The sequence below is a fragment of the Rattus rattus genome, chromosome 7 (assembly GCF_011064425.1).
Source record: "Rattus rattus isolate New Zealand chromosome 7, Rrattus_CSIRO_v1, whole genome shotgun sequence".
In the NCBI taxonomy this organism is placed as follows: domain Eukaryota; kingdom Metazoa; phylum Chordata; class Mammalia; order Rodentia; family Muridae; genus Rattus; species Rattus rattus.
Genome location: NC_046160.1, coordinates 33306956 through 33332427, shown reverse-complemented (window position 1 = coordinate 33332427; position 25472 = coordinate 33306956). Strand labels below are relative to the sequence as shown.

General features: G+C 42.0%; 1 protein-coding gene and 1 pseudogene across 1 annotated transcript in view; both read right to left on the bottom strand.

Moving 5' to 3' along the window:
- Nbas (NBAS subunit of NRZ tethering complex) overlaps positions 1 to 25472 on the bottom strand; it is a 367894-nt gene that overhangs the window by 249600 nt on the left and 92822 nt on the right. Inside the window, 7 exon segments of the mRNA XM_032907488.1 lie at positions 3094 to 3216; positions 5238 to 5300; positions 7435 to 7568; positions 13318 to 13491; positions 16728 to 16913; positions 20876 to 21029; positions 23982 to 24065. Of these exon segments, the coding sequence (XP_032763379.1) occupies positions 3094 to 3216; positions 5238 to 5300; positions 7435 to 7568; positions 13318 to 13491; positions 16728 to 16913; positions 20876 to 21029; positions 23982 to 24065 (918 nt within the window).
- On the bottom strand, positions 15457 to 16236 carry LOC116904886 (annotated as a pseudogene).

The window sequence follows — 25472 nt, the reverse complement described above, 5'->3', positions numbered from 1 at the left end:
TGCATACTTCTCTGGCACACAAACATCTAACACATTGCTGCTTCTATAAATATTCCAGAATAACCTATATAGTAAGCATATCAGTATTTTCTCTTGTTCCTTGAACTTTTTTGATAGACTTCAAAAATATTGTGGGACTCCTTTCAGATTTGGTTTAAAGGCAGTGAAGTAACAAAATGTCTGAAGTTCCTGTCCACCTTATTAGCCCAACAAAAGCAGACCCTGGTCTTGTCAGGCTGAACACAAGTCTCACAGCCCAGCTGTTCCTCTGGAAGCTATCAGCACTAGGACAGATGGTATAAATGCTCCCTCACACATGGCTAGCCATAAGTAGAGATCCTAATTAAAATAAATTATAACACATCATTTACAATGGCCCTTTCCAGAATATATCCCATAAATAAGAATCAAAAGCGGATTTTAAGAAACGAGAGTGTAGCAAGCTAATAAGATGGCCGAGTATAGAGTATTAGTTACAAGTCTGTATTTGAGATAGACTACCCCCAACCCAGGTATAGACGCACCACACTCATGATGGTAAAATCTAGATTCATGATGAACTGGATGGCTCCACCATCATTTATGATGTACATGAGACTGTTTTAGAGGTGTTGAAGGTGTAGGCATGCTCACGTATTAAGACAGATAACAAGCTGACAATTTTCAAAGTGAGAGCATGTTCTCCTAAACATTCACTGTGAGCAGATCACCACGGATAGAACCTCACACTGGGCACATCAGAAGCAAATAAGGAACTCAACAGCAAGAACAAGGCTCTCCAACTGTGGAGGCACAGGTCCTAGAGTTACACAGCATCACTCTGGGAACACTGACCCTTTCTAAGTTGTCTTTAGGCTGGACCAGTCAGCCAGTAATTCACAGGGCCATAGAGTGTACGTTCCTTCTCATTTAAATCCCATTGGCTGTAACTTACAACCTACAAGAAAACCTAAGGCACATACATTTGTTAATAAACACTATACGAGAGACAGGGACAGTGAGTAAAGAAAGGCACAAAACGCTAGGATATTCCAGGCACAGAGAATTTGACTGTACTTGGGATGTAAGCTAAGTATCTTTACTATCTTATTAGTATTGGAATTTTATTTCTTCTTCTATCAAACTCAACTATATCTCTAACAATTCATTATTTAATCCTATTGACAGCAAGTTTGTTCCCCGTTCCACCAGGATTTAAGATCACCCTCCAGGCTTCCCTACACTTTTATTCCTTCCCAGCGTGACAGATTCTGAAGGTAACTTCCTCATACACACATAGGGAGCACTTCCAAGCTCTGACTCTATCTCAGAGTCCCCCGTTCTAAATATTTACCTTTATGTCATCCTCTGCATGTCACACTCTCCACCTACTGTCCCACAGTCAGTGCCAAGTCACAGGTCCTTCCCACTGACGCTTTGCTGTGGATTCACTCAAACAACTAGTAGAATGGGCCGAATGTTTCTCAGTATGCTTATGGGCCATTTGGCTCTCACATAGTTGGAAATATCTTTGAAATGTTGTGCCAATTTTTCTACAAGACAATCTATTTTCTCCCTCACATTTGATTGCATACATTAGACAGACCCAGAAGGTACAATATTTCTTGCTTTTACATGGGCTGATATTAAAGCATTAAACTGTCACAAAATTGACAAGAACAAAATATTCATATGATAAGATGAATAGAAATTTCACATATTCATGACTAAGAAATGTGAATATTAACAAAATATTCAAAAATATCATGAATAAAACTTTATAAATAAATGAACAACTAAGAAATGTAACTACTAAGTATGGGGGCACAAGAAATGCAGTTATTAACTAATAAATTTGGTTTTGCTAGTTCTCTTGCAGCTAAATAAATTCCCAAAGAGATATAACAAAATTCATAGCTCCATCAGAATAAATGTACTACTTTAATGATGACATAGAAAGGCTAAAAATTGCTAAACACAAATACTCTACTTTTAAAATTGTTAAGATTACTATCTTTTATCTACCTATTCAATTGAAAATATGAGTATCTAAAATCTGGTAGAGCTATGTTATGCAACAAGAATAAAAATTAAGTTATACAATCAACAATATAAAGTAAATCCAACAAGACTGGAAGACACAAGATCAATATATACAAGATTCATTGATCGGTTCTGGTGATGTATACCTGTGACCCTCAAATTTTGAAGACAGGGCATAGATTTAAGAGAATTATGAGTTTGCAGCCAGTCAGAGCTATGGAGGAAAATTCCAACTCACAAGTATACACACACATATTTGCACGCTGCTACATTAAGAATGAACAATTTGAAAAGGATTTAATTCAAATCACCACCACATATACCTAGGAATCAGTTTTCCATGCAATTACAACATATGTATACTGAAAACACTGAATAGGTCAGAAGACACGCTGCCCTGTGGAATGAAAGGCTCAAGGCTGATTGGCTGGTGTCAAAGCCAACTGTATGGATTCCGAACAGAGTATTTGGAGGGTTTCTTTTATCATCATCATCTTCATTCAGCATATAATCCTGCCATCTACCATTATGTATTGATAAAAAAGAAATTAAATATATTCACTTGAAAAATTAATATTTTTAAAAGCTGTGTTTGTAAAAGTCAAAACTCAAAAAACTGTAATATCCACTAGTAGGCAAGCATCTGCAGATTACACAGTGACTCTAACACATGAATACTATTCAGTAAATGAAACAGTATAATCTACCGAGTAACGGTGCAACATGGATAAACCACATAATAAATGATGCTAAGTAAAAGAGACAGACAGAGAAGAATATGGAAAAGGACAGAAAAATGAAGAGTAGCAGCTCGGAGAGTAGGTGAGGACTTCATGAGAAGGAGGAAAGGCACTGTGAAGAAGCAACTTGTAAGGTCCCTGACTACGTGGTCATCATTGTGAATACCATGATGGCATGTATCATGGGTATATGCACAGGTCAAATCTTATCAAAGTATATGCTCTATATCTTCAGTATGTTATGGAACAGTTAGATAACTGGCTGATTGTCAAGAAATAAAACAACATAAATAATAAAACAGGCAACCAATCAATCGTGATCATCACTTACTTCCGCCCAGTGTGCCTGGTCAGTCGAACCATCAGGCTGCGAGCCTCTTCGGAGCTGGACTGGGTATTCTTCACAAACGAAACTGGCTTCTCCAGTCCATGGTTTTTCAAAAGCTCAGACACACTATAAGTGAAAGAAGAAATGTTTAACATTGGTCAAACCAAGCGATTAATGTCTTAAGAATTTAGATTATCCTTAGAGATAAACAATATAGTTCTCATTAGCTTTTTTTAGACTATACCTAGAATAAATGATCTTCAAAAGATGAAATCTATAATTCAAAATGTCTTTGGCAATCTGCCTCCACTCAGAAAGCATGCACAGTAATGAGACAAATGTGTCACTTTAGTACTAGGCTTCAGGGCTTGGCAGTATACAAGCAATATGGTGCATGGGGCATTCTGTTCCCCTAAATGCAACTTAAAATATTTTTACACTACCATCTCTAGTTTGAGTGAAAAAAAAAAACTGATGGTTTCCAAATAATGATGTGTTTCTATATACACACTATTAATAAAATTATATCATCAGTAATTACATATTAAAAGAATAATTTGGGGTTGGGGATTTAGCTCAGTGGTAGAGCGCTTGCCTAGCAAGTGCAAGACCCTGGGTTTGGTCCCCACCTCCGAAAAAAAGGAAAAAAAAAAAGAATAATTTGTTTTGTTATTTTGCCTCCTTTTTTCCTTCCTTCCTTTCCTTGTGCATTTGTTTGTTTTTTCACTTTGATGCAAGGTCTCATATTCCAGACTGGCCATGATCTTGCAACACACCTGAGAATGATACTCAACTTCTGATCCTCCTACCTCCACCTCCAAGTGCTGGGATGACCCAAACAGGCCAGCACATGGACATTTTAGGAGAGAGACTGAGAATCAAAGCTTTGTGCACACTGTACGAGCACTCCAACTGAGGTTCATTCACAGCACCCAGTGTTTATTCAATTTCATATATAATACCTAGATACATTTTATGGTATAACATTTTCACTTTTAAAGTATAAGATAGTATAATTTTATAACATAATACTTAAAAATTACAATATGTATAACACATAAAAATGAATCCTAGTAAATAATACCAAACTCCCTAAAGGGCACTTTAAGAATATTTCAGTCTCAGAGAAAGACAGCTCAAATGCAACATTTCATTGTAAATTTAAGAATATCCAAAAAAGGGCTGGAGAGATGGCTCAGCGGTTAAGAGCACCCGACTACTCTTCCAGAGGTCCTGAGTTCAATTCCCAGCAACCACATGGTGGCTCACAACCATCTGTAAAGAGATCCAATGCCCTCTTCTGGTGTGTCTGAAGACAGCTACAGTGTACTTATATGTAATAAATAAATAAATCTTTAAAAAAAAAAAAAAAAAAGAATATCCAAAAAAAAACATTAAAGTTCAAACAAACACAGCTTGTTATTACCCCAACAGTTAGTCACACAGACTACTATGCTCCAAATCTTACCAATGCAATAGGCACTGTTTGCTGACTGATGCAACTATTGCTGTGCTGTATAAATGAACATTTCTTGTGTGTCTAGAACGTGTGAGGGACTTTGGCTTCTTAATCTAATAGCACTTTCACCATGTAATGAAATACCTACTATACGTAAGAAAGCCATAGGTTCAAAGGTCACACAGCTAGTGAGTAGAAGTGTTTGGACTTGAATATGAGCTTATCTGGGCATGGCATCTCATACCTATTAACCCTACTCTGGAAGGCTGAAGCGGATCACTGTGTTTAGAACTAGCCTGAGCTACATGGCAAAATGTTTTTTATAAATCCCACAAACAAACAAAGAAGCACACACCTGTACATAACAGGACAGGAGTGAGTATTAGGGGCTGGAGGATTACCTGTGAGTTCGATGCACACTGGTCTACACTAGTGAGTTCTAGACCCCAGCAAAGACTACACCAGGGAGGAGAAGTACTGGGCTTGGGAGAACAGCACATGTGCATGCACACTCAAGCTTATCAGATTCATATCCCAGCACTCTGCTAGAGTAAGACAGTGCACACATCGTTGAGAAAATGTTCAAGAGAGTCAAGGGACTACATGTTCAAACCAGGCATAAAAGACAGGCAGGCCATGGGTGCAGCTTAGCAAGCATGGGACAAGAAGACTTGTGTTTTGTACTCACCTGAGAATTTTCTCCAGTTGGTCTACCATGTCATGAAGAGATGAGGTTACCTTTGTATTGAGCCTAAAAATAAAACATAAAAATTAGGTTTAGAAGTGAGTTTTTAATAAAATATAAAACAATTATATGGAGGAGAAAAGGGTGCTTCTCTTATACATGATAATATTACACTGTTAAACTAAAATTTGAGGCTTATTTCCTACATACCATCCAAAGACCTCCAGGGTCCTGCACTATTTCCCTGAGGTACTGATAGCATAAGGACTATCAGGCCCATCTCTGGTCTGAGCACACCCAAAAGCATATGGTAAAGTCACATATGCCTATTTCACTGAATCAATTCAATAAATTAAGATTAGATTAGTGGAACCGAATATTGGGAAAGTAAGAACCAAATAGCTATCTATTTATTGTCTTAAAAATCTTCATTTCAACTATGTTCATACATTACTTTATACTTGCAAATGAGGAGAGGACTATGCTCCTTATAGTACAATGTGGCCTCTCTTAACAATGTGTTTTTCTAAATGACTAACTTTTCACAGTGAGAAGACCAGTTGCCCCATAAATGGTGTGAGATTCTGTGTGCTGGAGACTGCTTTCCTAAGGCGTCACATCGGTCTCTTTCTGCACTGCTGTTGAACACTATCCTATGAGCATGGTATCTATCACCACTTTCATCTGGAGAAGCCGTGATGAATCAGGAGCAAACCTGAGACTGGGCCTGTTGACAGCCTGTCAAGGAAGGAAGGAGCGGAGGTCAGCAGACCTAGCGTGAGGTTTCGGCCACCTCCTCCACACCAAGTGTATGTGATTCTGCCTGGAGTTTAGGGGGTATTACAGTACATAAAACTGCGAACGGTTAGCTGAAGGCCATACGCCGTCTATACAGAAGTCACCGCCCACTTCAGCCTTTAGAGTAGTCTGGCTGTTCTGGGGTCATCTACGCATCTGGCACCCCTGCCACAGAAGTAAGACCATTAACCTCTTCAGCTCACAGCGCTGACTTAAGATTGCCCTCTGGTCAACTGCTGGCACCGTACCTGGGAAAAGCATTGACTCACATCTCTTGAGGAAAACTCACTATTGCAGGTATGAAGCACCTGCATTAGCAGTGAGCCATAAGTTCAGCCCAAGGGACTGCTGGGATTTGGGTTAAACAGCTTGAACAAGACTCCTTTTTCATAAGGGATGCTGTGGCATCTAGTATGTTGGTTCATTAGACAAGGAGGATGACCATTAGTGATGCTCCTATGGTAGCTGGATCAATATGATGGCAGCCAATCCACTACTTTGTGAAAACAACCTTCATCATGAAAATCAAAAGGTCAGATTCCGGGATAATACTCTGCTACTGTGCAAAATCATCTTCCATTCATCTTTTCCCTGTATCCAAGTCTATGCAACAAGTGTTGCAGGGTAGATTGAACACGTGGAGAGAGCTATAACGCATCTAGTAAAAACCAACAGTTCCCTGACATGAGAAGAGGGATAGAGAACACAAGGACAGAAGAAACCCATGACAAGGAAGGCTCCCTGACTAAATATTCAATTTTACTGAAGAAACTGAAGACCAGCGAAGGGGAGCGCCTTGGCTGACGTACCAAAGGCATAAAGATACGGGTGCTGCCTGGTATTGAGCATCCCTGTGGGACACTTAGGAACTAGACTGCAAAGGAAGAAGGAATGACAGCTACCTGATGTCGAAGGAGAGAACTACTGACTACAGAATAAGGAGGAAGAATTCACAGAATAAACACAAGTAGTCCATAAATACGAAGATAAAAAAGAAAAGAAAGAAAACTAAAGCCCAATTTAAGAACCATGAAGTCATGCTGTAGACTTCAGAGGATTCTTGTTACAGTGCCTTATTTTTTACTTTTCAGTGTGTAATGATCACATTGAATGGAAGATCAGAAATTATAATTACAGTGGAACTCCCATATAGCAACAGAAAAATGAAGGCTATCTCTAGACACCAAGATGACAGACAATTTTAATTTCATCTCTCTATGGTTAATGTTCTGCAGGGCTGGGATGGACTCGAGGCCGTGTGAATACTGAGCATGCACCCCACCACTGAGCTATCTCCCAGGCGCTTATCTTTCTGACAGGCTCAAAGTTTTCTGTTGATAGACATTCAGAAAAGCAGTGCCTTTGTAAACTGAGAAGAGATTGGATTCCTGGGGCTCCTTACCCACATCCCCTTTGTGGGAGGCATTCTAAGATGTCATAGCAGAGTGAGAGCTGGTCACTCCGCTCGCAGTTATAGATGCATTCGAGCGCGATCGCCATCAGCTGGTCCTCGTCGGGAATAATTTTTTGCTGCAGCTAGGGGAACAAAGCATGTTGGACTCAAGTCAGTATCTCCACATCCAGCTCCACTGTCAATAGAATATTAAATAGCGCCATTAATCAGCCAAAGAAACAAACCTTGAATTTTCTGTAGCTTGCAGACTTTTGAGGTATTTAATAATTCTAGATGAAATCACACTTTAATTACAGAATCAGCTGGAAAAGATCATTTGTAACCCACAAGCTTCATCTACTAAAATCAGACTCCTAAATTTATGACCCATTCCAGATAAAGCAGATGCAAATAACACTGTGAATTATAAAGGCAGTGACATTAAAAATAACATTTCTAACCCCCACATCTGAATTCTGTGTTTCGATTACAAAAATATATGAAATTCCTGAAGTGTTATCACACAGTGTAGAGCCTACGTTTCCCATATACATTTCATGTCAGTCATTACCTACTCTGCACCGCTGTCCTGCTCTATTGGAGAACCGCCATGCAGTGGCACAACCACCGAGCACACTCCAGTTCTGGAGCACAAGATGGCCACCTCAGGCCTCTTTCCATATAGGACATATGTTTGCTACTTCAACCACAGACTGCTCTTCTTGGAGTATTTATGAAACACACAAACACACACACACACCAATAAGCAAATGGCGCCTTATTTTTCTCATCTACAAGCTAAGATATTACTGCACCCTCCAATGTGGGTACAGGAAAAGAGTAAAGCCATTGCTCTACACGGAAAGCTTATGTTACCTCACCACAAAAACTAGGACGGAAGCTTATGTGGAGTAAAAAATAAAGAAAAAAAAAAAACAACAACAACGACAACAACCCCAAAGACACAGAAGGGAAAATATGAAACAAGATCCTGGGGCTCCGTGGAGATAGAGCTCACGGTCTTGAATAGGCAAGGCAAGAATTCTACCCTGGAGTGAAAGCCCAGCCCGATTAAAAGCCTTCTGTAGCTAAGTAGTTTAGGAGATTCTGATTACACTGTAGAATTTCAGCATCTAGTGTATGCACACACACACACACACACACACACACACACACACACACACACACACACACACACACACACACACACACACACACACACACAAACACACACACACACACACACACACACACCACACACACACACACACACACACACACACACACACACACACACACAGACACACACACACACCACACACACACACACACACACACACACACACACACACACACACACACACACACCACACACACACACACACACACACACCACACACACACACACACAGACACACACACACACACACACACACACAGACACACACACACACACACACACACACACACACACACACACACACACACACACCACACACACACACACACACACACACACACACACACACACACACACACACACACGATGTAAAGTGAGGGAGAGAAGCTGTCACACAGGCACTTTCTTAGTAAAAGAATTACATCAATGAGTTAAAAAAAAATCAGTGATAGTTCAGAGAAATAGTTTTTTCTAAAGCAGAGGAGGTAAAGGACATATATAAATATCTTCAAAATAATATGAAAAATACTATCATTAATTTGGAACTGACAAACTGACAAAGATTTACTCAAGGTTATAAAGTGACTGATAAAATAAGCATATATGGAGTAAAACAAATTATCAATAGAGTTAGAAAATGACAAAAGTAGCTAGCCTTTCTAGTTTCTTATCTTGAACAGGGTGCCATTCCTAACTACCTTTCTGCATTCATTTATAAGTCCTCCTAAGAACCCTGCAAGACTAATTCCAGTATTATTCCTATTTTGCATAATGAAGAATCTGAGTCACTGGGGAGTCATGTGATTTGCTCATGGTGGTAAAGCTAGAAAGTCATGAGGACAGGACTACAATCTGGGCCCCTGGCTGCAAGGCCTAAATCAGGCGCATGAGCTCTGGAGGTCCTAGAAGTGTGTGCACATGCAGGAAGACCCAGGGAACTGAGGCAAGACATGGTAGCCAATAGCTTATAAGGGAAGAAACAGTATGTGAAAGCTCGACACAGACCCCAGATAAGAGCAGCCTGGGCAAGCATCTGAAGCAGAAGCCAAGCCTTGATATCTCATCTGACCCACTGCCTCTTATTCTCCCCTCCCTGACACTAAAGAGCCACTTCTAATATCGATGATGTAGAGATTGTATTTGGTCATCTATACTCAGAACTGAAAGCCTTTCTGCATGAAGAGTAACAGAAAAGCCTTTTGCTTTCCACTCAATCTCATTTCTACCTCATATCAAGCCACAGTTTTTTGTTTTAAGTCAAAGAATCTCACTGTACACCTAGCTATTTTCTAATTCCTAGATTCAAGCAATGTCTCTGTCTGTGCATTCCAAGTGACTGGGAACCCAGGTGGTGCCACCATGCCATACCTATTCTTCTATCATGAACTGAACCAGCTGCCGTACAGATTAGCCATATTCAAACTAGTTACTACTTGCTAACCAGCTGCCATACAGATTAGCCATATTCAAACTAGTTACTACTTGCTATCTATAGTAAGTTTGTTCCAAGGCCAGGTAGATAACAAAACTGCAGATGTTCAAGTCTTTTATATAGAATGATTATCAACTTCACATATAAAATATAAATACATATACCCTGGTCCAGATTTTATTTCATCTATGACTACATATAACAGTAAAATGTGGATGTTATACCGGAATAAATCCAAAAGAGAAATTTTACATGTTTAGTAAATATAAAGATTTTCTTCAACCATCTGTGATCCAAGCTTAGCTAAATCCAGTTAGTTAATACAAAGGACAAAAATCTGCAGTACAGAGGTCACATTATATTTCTCCCCTAGCATGTTGTAAGGCTGATGATGTCTCCTTGTATTGTCCATATTTCACCCAGGATATGATCTCAAGGACTCAGTCTGCTCAGATCTAATTTCAATAGGAAATTCCTAGGTGCTATGGTTCCTGACGCGTATCCTGCACACACTAGCCTAGTGAGAACTGGTTTACTACTTTAAGAAAGATCCTATTTATCTGGGTATCTCTGTTTGACTGTGATATTTTCCTCTCAAACCAGTATGCACATCTTTCTTAAAACAAGATATTATACACAAAAATCACAGCACTCAGAAGACACTGTTGGCTCTTGCGTGTGAAGACCCCTACATGATGTGTCAACTTACAGCCTAGGAGACACATTTTCTTGCTCTCATCATTCCTTCCTTGGTATCATTTTAGTAGCCACTCAACCATCACTCTTTTCTCTGAAACCAAAAGAACGTCCACCCAGAAATACTAAAAAGTCAATGAACTGAAACTCCCACAATCAACAGCAGGCTATCTCCGCTGTGCTGTACAGCAGCAATCACACCTAACAGAATCAGAACTTAGAAAAATAAATTCCTAAAATTACACACTATGGAGGCTGGAGACATGGATCAGCAGTTAAGAGCATTGGCTGCTCTTCCAGAGGTCGAGGTCTCGAGTTCCCAGCAACTGCATGGTATCTCAAAACCATTTGTAATGGAATCTGATGCCCTCTTCCACTGTGTGTGAAGACAGCGACAGTGTACTCACATACATAAAATAAATAAATCTTCAAAGAAATTTACACACTATGAACAACTAGAAAAAATAATCTGATAAAACATTTAGAGAGCATCAAAGAATCAACCAAGAGAAACATGAAATAATAGGATATAAAAATTAACGTAGAAACTCAAGTTTTTATAAACACAAATACAAAATAGTTGAAGGAAATGAAGGTAGAGAAAACTCTATGACAGAAACAGAATACTGAAAATATAATTGTATAACAATGGTGACACCTCAGTTCGCTAGGATAAAAATAAACGTCTTAATAAATTTTGCTTAGTAGCTATTTAAGACAGTATAAAAAACATATCTATAACTCACACTACATAAAAGAACAAATGCCAAATATATTAGGAATTTTGATTAAAAAGAATAAATCTATAAAAAGAAAGGGAAGGAAAAGTTTACTGTAAATGTTAAGTGGGAAAATACTTATCAACATGACTCAAAACAACAGTATCTGGCTGATGACTATGATGACGCGGAAATTAAAAGTAAAACTTACACATGATAGCGAGTAAGTAAAGACATAGTAAGAGAAGCAGGTACAAAAAATCTGTGAAAGCATAGAGAAGTCATGGGCGATTTCTGAGAATATCTTAAGAAATAGGACCGTAAGGGAGCAGTTACTTATCAAGTAAATGAGAAGTAGGTATAGTCACTTGCTCATGAAGAAATTAGTCCACTATCACAGAAAGCCAAAATAGAGTCCTGGTGAGGTAAAGAGTTAAGTTCCCAGGTAATGGCCTCATGTGTTCTGAAGAGACACAGGGATGAAGAAGCAGACTGGAAACAAAGACCCATCCCAAGCCACTCCAATGTTGGCCAGCACACAATCACAAGCCACTCAGAACATGTCCATAGACTATGACACCGTAAAACCTGTGTGACAGAAAGGTAACACTGAGATATACAGAGGTCCCTGTTACCTGCCCAGTATCCATGTGTTTGAAGAAAGGCAAATGGCAACATATTTTATTCAAAAACACATGTTAAATGTCCAGGTAAAAACAACAAAAAGCTGACTACACACAAAGGATTTACCAGATCCCATAGGAAAGAACTATCACAAACAAGACTGCAGGAAGAACTTAAAGTCAACTCTTCTTCCCTCATAAAACATTCATGGTCAGCCCACCCAGCACGGAATACAGTATTGCACTGCCCTAAGTGCCCACCAAGGCTCACCCAAATGCAAAACCAGGCACTAAGTGCAAGTTGATCATGAGAAGATGGAAATCTTTATATATTCAATGAGCAGAGGCATTGCAGACAAGTGACGCTCTCATAAACCCAGAAATGCTCAAGTATAGCAGTGCTTTTCCTTCATGTTTGGGTTACTCAAAGCCATGACTGTTCACTGTAGTGAGGTTGTATGGAGGCCAGGATGAAGAAGCAGGCTCAATCGTAAGTAACAACTGGAAGAAGTCTGAAGTGGCTTTGGCTTAGACTCATGACAGTGCCCCAGGGACTGTGGTACCTTGTTTAAAGTCCAACTCCAGTGAAATGGGAATCACTACATTGCCTGAAATAGTATATTTTATCTGTAACTAGTTTAAGAGATTTCTGCAATGCAGAAGTATTTGCACCTAACAAAATGGCTTTCCTTCAAGCAATTCCAAACAGCAGAAGCCGAGTTTCAACATGCAGTCTTCTGCTGCTGTAGGAAGCACTGGGGTGACTGAGGATATCATTAGGAGAACTTAGAGACCTTCATAAACTTCTCAGATGTCCCTGAGAGAAGAGACTTTTGCTTACTGGTGACAGCGTAAATATGCTGGGTAAGAACACAGTGCACACTTGGAAGACCTAGGCAGTCTCATGGACATTTTACAGTGGTGCAAAGCCCCCTCCACTTCCTACACTTACTAAAGAAACTGAGCAAGTCAACGTCAGTGAAATACCTTCAGCTAGAGTTCTAGACTGCCAACTACAGGCTTTAGTACGAACACACTAGAAGTGTGGAATGAATGAGTCAAAATAGCCCCAATTATGTAAACTTTTGAGAAAACATACATCAACAATGTTCAAACTTTTTAAACATGAAATGGCAATTATTTTCTACTTACAGGGCTTTCTCTGTGAAGCTAATTATAAAAATGTATACCTAAAGCAAATGTTCAGACTAAAGAAAGAAGTGAAGAGGATATGCTACTTACATCTGGTTTAGAATGCTGAAATATCTTCAAGGGAAGTTTCAAGTCTCCCTTAGCTAAAGCTACTAGATATTCTCTTAGTAGCTCGTTGGCCGCACCAGCAGACTGTTTCTCACAGCGGTGGAGAAAAGGAACCATCCACTGGTAGGCACTGGTCACGTAGTTGTCCTCAGAACACTGTAAGCATAATTAACCACGGAAATTCAATATGGTACGGTAACCGGCAAGTCAGCCCCATCCTTTCTAAAGCACCGCAGCTCCCTTACTCACTTCAGGCCTAATTGCTAGCAGGATAGTGTGTTACCTTCTCCTAGGGTTGGTAGACTACAGGAGCCACAAGTCTGCATCCCATCTCTGCAGACTGGAACTGGCTTAGGTCCCCATAGGCCTAGACCCACCTCAAGCAGACATTCACATTATGGCTACTACTCCGCCACAGGCCCTCCATTGCAGAGAGTTTTTATGCAGAGAAAGCCAAAACAAGAGCATGTGACGAGCTGAGAGAGACAGTTGAGACCAAGGGAAAAAGGATTAAGGGATGACAGCACGTAGATGCTGAGGCAGATGAGTAGACAGGCTAGAGAGAAGAGCCACTGGGAATACCACCTCACTAATAAAGTCTCCAAGCTTTTCTTTTTTTTAAAACAAAATTAGTACTTTTTTATTACAGAATACAGAGTACAAATAAATGTAAAGTGTGCATGCAGTCAACAGCAATGTACAAGCAATATCTATGTTTTGAATAATTGTCTTGGGCAGGCCAGAATCCAGCTGGACATGCAATATGTACATATCAAAATCCATATTGTGTTCATCATAATGAAAGCAAGTGAAAATATATATGTATATACTAAATATATATGTATATAGATTTATATACTGTTTTAAATATATTAACAAATATATTAAATGTTGATTTTGTCTTTGTCAGATTCAGGTGACTCAGGCCTGGAGACACTAAAAATATCCTGACATGGTATTTGGGGAGGTACTTGGAGTGGAATTTGGGGTTTAGAAGATGTCTGGGGTACACTTTTCTCTGAGAGTAGTTTTAAAATCTCTGCCACCTGCTTTTCCAGAGCAGTCATTCTGCAGCTCAGCAGCTGGATGTCCTCTGAGTTCATGGTTTACCTCCTGCAGTGTGGTTTGTAAGGCCTGCTCAGATATGGGGTAGAAGGGATGCTTGGCATCAGCCTGTGTTCTAGAGGACTTCAGGCCTCACCAGCTTTATGCAAACGAAGGACACTTTTTGTACTCCCACTGTCACAAGAATCTGTTTTCCTTAAGGGGTTCTTGGTCACACTGTCCTCTGAGTCACTGCCCTTGGGGTCCTCTGACAACAGCCCCATGGACTCGGCTTTGGTGACATTATTCCACTCTTCCTTTTTCTCCTCGTGAGCCCCATGTTGTTCTTCAGTGTCAGCCACCCCTTCCCATTTCCGTTTTTCATTCTGATGGGGCTGTTGACCTTGAGACATTTGGGCTCAGCACCACCATTGGGCTTCAGTTCCACGGCATCACGGTTGTTCTGCTTAACAGACTCGCTGGTTTTCATGTAGGCCATCGATGTCTGGATGGGGGTAATCTGTGACACAGTGACCACACTGGTACCTGTGATGGAGGCTCCGTTCTGCAAAGGGCGGCTCTCTACCTGAGGCTGGCTCCTCTCAGGGTCGCTCTGCGCTGAGCCCTGGTTCCTCAGCTCCACCCAAGAGCTTCCTCACTGGGTGGTCCACGGGGATGCTCAGAGTCACCTCATTCTTCTGCCGCAGCCGCTCCTCCTCCTCCTTTTTCACATCACTAATTTTACGGAAAATGATCCACTTCTTTTTCCTTGTTTCCCCTTTATGACATTTCCCCTTTATACATTATTTTATCCATCACCTCTAAAATTACAGCATCACTTCTCATAATTACCCTAGAATGTGGACCCACAACTTCTTTCTTTCTAGTTAGCTAGCTATTTTTGAGATACGGTCTTTCTACATAGCTACCATGCTGGTGGAACTTTCTATGTAGGCCAGGGTGGCCTCAAACTCACAGAAATCTACATTCCTCTCTCTCCGCAGTGCTGGGATTAAAGGCCTGCTTAAGTACATGTGACATAAAATATACAACACTTTTTTTTTTTTTTTTCTGTTTCAAAAAGCTTTATTTTTACTTGGTCCAAAACTTGGGAGAGGCTCCAGGACTGTTACAAAGCTGCCTAGTGGCTTCAGAGGTTCATTCGGGAAGAGAGGCTGAGGCGGCTGGTGCAAAACAGAGGAGGGAGCCCCTTGGAAGGCGCAGAGGCCTAGTCATGCTTGAGAGTGAGGCACTCAAAGAGATACTCGCCCAGAGATGGCTGGATCATGCCAGTCTGCGCTGGTTGTGGTCCTGCCACTCTACTGAGGTTGGTCAGGTGGTTGCCCATCTTCTTCATGAGCTTCACCTCCTTATCCAGAAAGTGGCTTTCCAAGCAGTCACAGAGGTGAGGGTCTGTGGGGGCAGAGCCCAGGGCATGCAGATCCAAGAGGGCCTGGTTCAGGTTCTTCTCCAGGGCCAAGGCAGCTTCCATGGCCTCCAGGGTTTTACCCCATTCGTCTTGAGATGGCTTCTGCAAATCCTGGAAGAGTGCACGGCCCCGCGTTCGTTCTGCAACTTGAGGAGACGCTTGGCGCCCTTGTGCTTCTCCTCGGCCAATTCACGGAAGAAGTGGCCTACGCCCTCCAAAGCCATGTCGTCCTGATCGAAAAAGAAGCCCAGAGAGAGGTAGGTGTAGGAGGTCCACAGATGCAAGGTGACCAGGCGGTTCACGGCAGCTTCCACTTCGGTGGAATAATTCTGACGAATCTAAGAGGTCATGGCTGATCCAGAGTATGGAGCTAACCGCAAAGACCGTACTGGCTGGTCCTAGGAGCTGAAGGCGGCAAGGAGATGGTCCCAGAGGCTGCAACTGGAGAGACTTGCAAGGCGGCTGAAAGTTAATAAAGTGGGAGTCCCCGGGTCTGTTCCGTCCAAACACTGTTGAAGCAAGACACAGGTCCGAAGGATTTCCAAAGCGCTGCTCCAAAATCTACAACTTTTAACAAGGGTGTCATACAACACAAACCAAGTCTCAGTGAATAGCTGCTAAGAAAAAAGAAAGTATTGAGAAAAAGGACAATATGGCAGATGGAAATGAGGTGATACACAGAGAGGCAAAAAAGAGGGAAAGAAAAGGGAAAGCTGAGTCAGAGATAAAGAAAAAGCAGGGTATAAAAACAGTCAACAGTTCTGCATTCCTGCTGTAATTTACCCAGACATGTTACTTTAAAAACTGAGACACTACCCCCTCTTTACTACACTCCCATGATTGGCAACCATTTCCTAGTTGGCTCGTGACACAGCACTAGACGCCCGCAGCACGCACAGGAGATTCAGGTGACACTCACACGCTCCATCAGTAATCTCAGCTTCTCAAAGTCTTTCATCTGTTGCAGGTCTTTCAGAGTGAGGGTGAAGTCACAGCCTGCTTCATAAACCAGTGTTTCCAGTGTCACCAAATCGTCACAGAGAGTCAGCAAGCCAGGAATATGGCGCTCCATTCCAAGGCGAACGAGTGACAAGGCACAGTCCACCTGAAATTGGAAAGGGACAGTAAGCTCCCAACTTGGTCAAGGTGAAAGCCCCCAGTGAAGAATCAAATATATACCCATCTGTGCGATTCCAAGTCAGGGTGCCTCTTACTACACAGTACTAGACTTCTTTATCAAACATGTCAACATCAAACGGCTTTAAAATGTATCAGACAGCGGATGGTTCAGATATGAAGGGAAAGAGAGTCGTCTCAATTCTTACAACAAAACACCAGCATACCAAAAGCAGAGGGAAATGGGGTGTACACAGCAGTGAGAAAGCCTAATTAGTTGCTACTTTCTCTACAGCACTGTGCTTCCAAAATAAAGCTTTGCTCCACAGGCTTTCCTGATCAGTGCCAAGCCATCTGCAGCCACTCAATAAATATTTATTTCTTAGCTAAAACAAAGAACAACACTTCCTTAGCCTGCGCAGTAGACTGACATTTATCTTCTATTCCCTGACCAAATTTACAAACTACCATCCTCCAGTTGAAGGGAAATCAGCAGCTGTAGCCACACTGCCCTTCGTCTCCTGTTCCTAGTCTACAATACACAAGGGGCCCAGAAGGAGATGACGCCAACATAGGTGTAAGAATACAAAGAACGGGCAGATGACCTCCCTGTCATCAAACAGAGGATAAAGGGACTGACACCTGACTAAAGTTTCCACTGAAGCATGTGCTGTGTGACTTTTCCCAGGGAAACAGAACAAGCATCCGGTCAGCCCAGACAGGCACTGATGAGAGAACACAGAAGAATTCTACCTGTGCCAAGCTTAGTAAACCAATGATTTTAACTGGAGCCCCTTACAGGAAAATAGGTAATTTAGAGCAACTACAACAAAGTGCCTCCTGTTTCTAGCTCATGTGGAACTGTCTGTACATTATATAATACCATTGAAGGGCTGGGCCAGGAGGAAGTCTCCTCATCCACAAGGAAATGTGAGTGGGTCCACATCTCATATAGAGAACTGTATCAGCTCTCATTTGAGAATGGCACTAACCATGCCATACCCAAATGACAGAGTTCCCCAGGAGCATGTCATAAACTCAGCACAGGAATACTGACTGAAGGGTGGATTGCTAAGAATGACAGACCAAAAACAGACTGAGAACAGACTGAGCATTCAGGAGAGCTGCGGCTCTCGGGGACACGGAATCGTGACAGAAATGCCCTGCTCGTTCACTTGCTGGTGTGTTCGCTTGTTCGCAGTGAGTAAATATTTGTTGGACACCCCCTGTGTGCTGGATAAAAGTAAGATGGCAGTGTAACTAAAGACATATGAGACAATGAACACAGCAGATCATTACAAGACATGGAATTCAGTAGGAACACATGAGTAGCATGTGTAAGGAGGATTCTAGAATGATCTCCTGGCTTCTCCTCTCAGAGAGAAGTCTGGAGCAAGAGAAGACTCGAAAGAAGTAAGTCAATTCTGCACTGCACATGCGTGTAAAGCAGCCTGTACAGTTCATGCAATGTCTTGTGTAAGAAGCCCAGATGAAGGTCTAAATGCAAGAAACCAACACCTACCATCACAGTAATGTGCACGGCTTCCATGGACACTTGGGAACAAACATCATGGAGCAGTATCTGAGAAGATCTAAGTGGGCCACGAGCATGGACAAGATTAAGTGTCTACAGCGGCAGCCCGGGCAATAGCAACAAACGGGGCCACAGAAGCACACGAACGGGAACAGTCATGACAAGGCAAGAAAAGCCTGAGCTAGGGCAGAGTCCAGGAGGAAGAAATGCCTGCAAAAAATAGTGAACAGCACCACTGGAACAGGACAAAGGGGCCCACCCGCTTCACTGAGCATAGCTTCCAGACAGTGCCAGAAACATCCAGACGGAGAAATAAGGAGGAGGCAAAACCTGAGACCCTGACTCCAGTGGCAGTGACTAACCCTGCGCCAGCTACTAGGGAAACAGAAAGTGTAGCAAAAGCCTTGGAGAGGACAGTTCCACTCTACATGTTACATGCATACACATTCTACATGTTATATGCAGACAAGTTCTACATGTTACATGCATACACGTGAAGGAACTGAGCTTCCTGTCCCAAAAGGGAGTAGGAAGGAAGGAGAACAGCAGACCCAGTAAAGAAGTTAAGGTATGGGGAGAAGAAATGGCCTCAATACAGAAGTGTGGAAGTGTAGCACAGGGAAGAAACCAGTGTCTATAAACTCAGTGAGAGGCCCTTCCTCAGGAAAAGCCAGAAAGGCCCTGATGGAAGGAAGTTCTCAGAATCTCAAACAGGACACAAAGCACAACCTTTTTCTCAGAGTAGTAAGGGGAATGACAAGGTAAGAGGAAGGTAGAGAAGAAGGACAAACACAGCAACAAAAAAGGCCCTCAAAGCCCCACAGGGCTGGACTGGCAGACAGGTGAGGAGAGGCAAGGAGTGAGCTCCATGGAGACCTCTATAAACACATCAAAGGAAGAGGGTCTGATGGGGTGGAGCACTGCAAAACCAGGACCTGCCCATATTAAAAACACTGGAAGCAAACAATTCACAACTGAAAGTGCATTTCTGTCTTGATAACAATTAAAAACAAGAGCATCAGCCATTTGTGTTGCTGTCTTCCCAGATATTTACTGAAGTAAGCATTTAAAGTCAAGCTACAAAATGTGAATGTCAAGTAGACACCAGTGAAACTAACAGGAACACTCAACAAGCTGGAGTTCACAGGGTAAAAGTCACCACCATAAACATTTCCTACACCAAAAAGCTGGTTTTGCTGAAGGCATTTATAGGCACTAAGAAAAAGAAGTCCCATATCAATTAAACCTCTAAAAATAAAGACGATAAAATCGATGTCAGCAGATATCACTTTAATTGCATCACAGACATGAAATATCAGTAACTTTCATGAAGCCAAAAAAATTAAAACCATTATGAGTGTTTTTAAAAATGAAAAGACACAACAGGACTTAAGACAACTAAATACAACTTCGCCAAGCCCCTTTGCCTGATCATTAACATTTCAAGGGAACTGACGAAGTCTAAGGAGTCCTTTCTCTTAACAGAGCAGCTTCAGATTCATAGTAAAACTAGGCAGAACAGTTTCCACATTAACTGGTAAAACCCATGCCCCACAAGAAAGGCAGTAAGTCCCTACAACTGAAGACACCACACACTTCAAATACAGGACCTACCGCCTCCTATGCTAGAACTGACCTAAAAGCCTCTTCCTGGAGGACCGGCCTTCACAGCAGCAGAAGGCACCATGCAAGCTTCCAATGACCAGCATGACACAATAACCCTAAGGGCACAGGAGTGACACACGTACTTTGGAAGTAAGCAGAGCTTCTAACTAGAATGAAGACTCCCTCAACAAGAGGGAACTCATACTTAGTATTGGAAACCTAGGGATGTTGTAGACCTTGGAGGAGAGCCTAGAACCTGCACTTTTCTAAAACAGTGTAATCCCAAACAATAACAAGTTGCCCTCCCACCATATATAAATGGGGTCCTCAGTCTCATCAAGGAGACTTGTCTCTGCAACAGATGGAGACCACCACAGAAAGCCACAGCTGAGAAGAGTGCAGAGTTGAGAAGGCAGAAGCCTAAAGAAACAGAAGGCACTTGGGACAGAATTCCTGAAAAGGCACAATCACAACCACCTGTGATTGTGCAGTGTCCCTGGGACTAAGCAAACTTTTCTTTCTATGCTGATACAGTCCCTTAAATTAAGATGGTAATACATCCACTAGCTACCGAGAAAATCACAAACAATACATCACATAGTCTGCAGTTCACACTTTAAAGGATGATTTTGATCATCTTTTCTTGCATGCATTTTAAAAGTCCAAAAGTTATAAAAGCACTAAGGAATATTCCCTTCACCCTTACACATTACTCCTGAGATTCCTGGCCCGGCTTCCGCGTACACTGTGGGACTGGATCCTAAGGCGCTGGAACCACCAGCACCACTGAGAACAGCGCTCCGTCCTCTCACCTGCCCAGCGTGGTGCTCTATGTCCTGTGCTCTGCTCCGATACCAGGCCATCGCCTTCTCCACGGAAAGCTGGGGTGTCCTGTACTGCAGAAGCTCGGGCTGCGCAGCGTACAGGAACTCACTGTCATCCTGCAGGCCCGGCTCCACCACCATTCTGCAAAGCATGACGGGAACAATTAACAACTGGAATGCTGCAGAAAATGAGACCCTGGGATGAGAAGAGAGCAAGTTAAAGCCATGGGGTGTCTGTGGGAGCAGGTACTTTCTCACGTGCACATGAAAACTTGCAGGTTAATGGGGCACTTGGAGAAACTTAGCATTTTCCCACTGGTTTATCTGACTTCAAAATTCTGAATGGAAAGTGAATCAAAACTACTATGGCACGGCTCAGTCAGATAGGTAGTAACAAAGGCTGGGAAGCTTTAACAGAACACACACAACTGGCTGCTTCTGCCAGCCCAGTTCAAAGCCAAGCAGTTTCGGCCAGGAACTGTTCTGGAAAGATTCCAGCTGGAACTGGAATTAGGAAATCTTGCTTTCAGTTTTCATGGAAATAAGAAATGCACTTCATTTGTGTTGACAGTGCACTTGTCCCAGGCCCCAGCAGGGCAGCAGTGCACTGCTCTTACACAGCACAGGCTCCTGACAGCATCCTGTCAGCTGTGTGGATGAGACCTCCTAGAGGAGCCTACATGTGAATCACAAGTTACAAGGACTGTTGGTACAGGGAGGCGTGGGTGACTGACTACCTTCTGGGTCAAGTGAGCTGCTGTAACTGCACAGATGACAGTGTGAGTGCTAAACAGCGTGGAGCTTAAAACCAAATCTGGACAAACCCATCAGCAAAGGTTCTGAAGCATGGGTAGACCGTTTTAAAATGCCCCTTTTATTCATGAAAATAATGGCATATTATGCAAATTGCACATATCAGGTCCTTAATTTTATTTACAGTCACTATGTTTTGCTGAGATTCTTAACAGCTGAGTATCTGCTCAGGCCCAGAAAGCCCATGAATGCTGGGGCAGCATATCCCGATACCTGAGACCACTTACTGTGCATGTACCTCATGTTGCAAGAGTGCTCCATTCACAGAGAAGTCCTTTACTCAACCCCTACCCTAGTGTAATCAACACACTTACCATAGATTCCTCCCTAGTACTGCACACAATGTCACCATTTGGGTCAGACAAATAGGCAGCAGCAACACTGAGTCCCTGTGATGTTCTTTCCATCCCTCCCTTGTCACCCCTCAGGCTCTTTGATGGGAAAGCACTGCGTTCTCCAGGAAATGCATGTGCTATAGAGCCAGGGTTCTTCTCACCTTTTCTGAATGTTCCTTTTCCATAGTCCTTGCTAGACATCCAGCACTATGAAACACTGAACACTGGCACTCCCAGCTCTCTACTCAGTGAGCAGTCTCTCCCCTCCCCTCCCCCTCTCCTCCCTTCCCCTACCCCTCCTCTTCCCTTTCCTCCCTCCCCTCCCCATCTCCTCCCCTGCCCTACCCCTCCTCTTCCCTCTCCCTCCCTCCCTCCCTCCCTCCTTCCATCCCCTCCCCTCCAACCACATTCCATCCATATTCCAGGTCACTCTGATTTTGAATTCCTTTCATGAAAGGGGGTCACTCTCTTTAAAAGAACATATTGTTGATAGCCTAGAATCTCAGGGTGAAATGCTTTAAAGAATATTTCAATCTGAAAATTCAAAGCCTTCCAATTCTAATTATTCTTAAATTTGTCTCCTCTATCATCTGTGTCTTTTTAGTGTCTATTAATTGAATAGTAGGCTTGTCTTATTACATATTTGACATTATATTCTAGCTCTGTATATTTATTCTAGTTCCTAATTGATTGCTCACCTTGATTCTGAGTCTGCCTTAGACTCCTGTCAAGTTTTTGCATACTGTTCTATTTTGGAACTCCCCAAGCAAGTTCTCTTAGTCCTGTACCTATTTTATACAATCCTATGGTATTGACTTAGGCTGTTTTAAGATTTTGTTCTTTTTCTTGACAACTTTATCTGCATCTGCAATGCATTCTGGTCAGTCCATCCCTCTCTTCCTCCCACTGTAAAGTCCTTCTGTGGTGTGACTCACTGAGATAATGAGGGCCATCATGTGGCCATGCAGTGGGTTGTCCACTAGAACATGCTGGCTATGATTTTTATTCATTTATTTTATTTGTACAAATCACACCAACTTGCCTCCTGGATTACATTAGTTATAACTTTTGGAATTTTCTACTTTCTGCAGGATATCTCCTCTTTATTGTCGCTATTCTACTGTATGTTTTCCTCCTCAGTTTGTTTCATCCAGCAGAATCTATCCTCAGATGTAAAGAAACCTCAATGGATGTGACAGGTCCTATTCGTTTGTTAGCTCCACTGTGCCCAGTTAGAGCCCAAGCCGTTGAGGACCATACCTCAGGATCTAGAAACTACTTCGTTTCTCCAAAAAGAAAAGAAAAATCTATAAACTTCTACATGAAGGGGAGGCCAGTGGTATACAAGCTCTACGAGGCTGGATCTTTGGAGCACTACTTCATCATCCCCTGTCCAGACATCTGCCGGATGCTCTGCCTGACATCCAGCAACATGGAGGACTGGGAACTCAACTAGCAGGCTGCAGGCCCAGAGGATAAGCACCTTGTCTCGTGGAATGGAGGCAAAGGAGAAGGAAAAGTAAAGGGCCCACCCCCATTTCTGATAAGAGGAGACTACAGGGATTCAAATGTGCCTCATACTGACAGTATCCCCACACCTCACTACTGCAACTCCCCCCACCTTGTATGCACTTGACACCTCCATGTGCTAAGGGTTTCCTAAGTACAGTCTTTGAAATATGAGAACTAAAATTTAACTAAGAATACATCTGAAAGTAAAGAGTTGTAATAAGATCATTGCTTAAACAGCTCCCTTTTAATGACTGGCATTTTCTCATTGAAAATTTTAGTATATCCCAAGTCATTACTGTTATTTTTAACTCCTCTAAAACACTCTGGACTACACAACATCCCCACGTAGGACTGCGTGTGTCATAGGTTTTCACAGGGCCACCTATTGAGCTATGCTACAAAGAAACAAGCCACCTTGTGCTGGCCATACTAGCCTGCACTCCAGTTCCTCACACCAGTCTTCAGCTCGGTGTTTCTGCTCAGCCCAAGGGATGATCATCAAGGAGTCATTGTTCCAGCTAAAATTAAAAAACAAAACAAAACAAAAACACCTTAGCTTTTAAAATACAAACTACTTAGCTTCATAAGGCATAGGACTAGAAATACATAAGAGGTACAGCCATGAGGATCATTGTTCATGCTATTTTACATGGTATATGACAGAGTGGAAACAGCATGTGAGGTTTTTTTTTTTTAAAGGACATTGCTCTTTTTTTATCCTTAAACTATTTAAAAGGAAAATACCAAAAAAAAAAAAAAATGCATTGATGAGTTAAAGGATACGATGAGCGTGTATTCACTCATGTCTAAAGAATGATCAAAGCCTGCACTGTATGTTTCATTTCAACCTGGTCTTCTGCATACACACAGCCATCTATTGCAGTAATCTGAGATTCCAGTAACTATGGAAACGGTCTGTGTGTGTCATCCTAGTACAGCAGCTCACTAGTTCCATGGGCATACATTAACCTCTAAATTAAGACAACAGATACTAAGAAAGTTAATTTTAACTTTACTTACTATTATGAAAGTCAATTTAAACAGCCACATACAACTGGATGCTATCACCAATTCCCATGGGAATCCATGGGAAGGAGAGAACTCACACCTCACAACTGCCCTCTAATTTCCATATGTACCTTGTGCACACAGATGCACAAACGATATGTTTGAAAAAAAACAGTCTAAGTGAAAACAGAGTGAGTGAGCACAACATAGTAACACAGAGAGCAGTTTGCTCTGAATCAGCAGTCACAGAAAACTGAAGCAGTTGCAGTGCTTTACCCATTGTCTGTGGAGTCCCCTTGAACTCCAACAGCCACAGATCTGTGTACGAGATAGAAACATGCTCAATTAAGAATAAAGATAAAACTTTTAAAAAGAACTTTGAATAGCCTGGTTATGTAGTTCGGTGAAATGCTTGGGTTTGGTTTTGGTTCTGAAATACACTTTCTTACAGACTAAGAATTCTGGCACTTTCCTTAAATGTAACACAGCCCCAGAGAAAGAACCAAATGCCCTTCTGTTAAGTCGTGAAGAACCACTCCACAAGCTGGGAAATGACACTGGTAAAGAGACTGGTCTTCATATGGAAAGGAACAGGAGAGCATGGAGGTTCAGCGGGAGGCAGATCTGATGAGGTCAGGGAAGGAGCAATAATGGTTCATCACAGCTTCGTGCCACCAGGTGTTGCCAGAACAAATTAACCAGAGTCTGGGTCCTCCAACTATTACATAAGCTAGGCAGATGCTATGCTAAAAGTACAGCTTTTCAGTGGATACATAATAGACTAGACTAGTAAACCAAGTGTCAAAGACATAATGTGAACGTATTTATGCTCAGATTTTTAAATTTTGGAAAGATTCAGATGCTGACACAGGGCAAAAGCCATAGGTATTATCCATTTGTCACCAAATAGACTATTA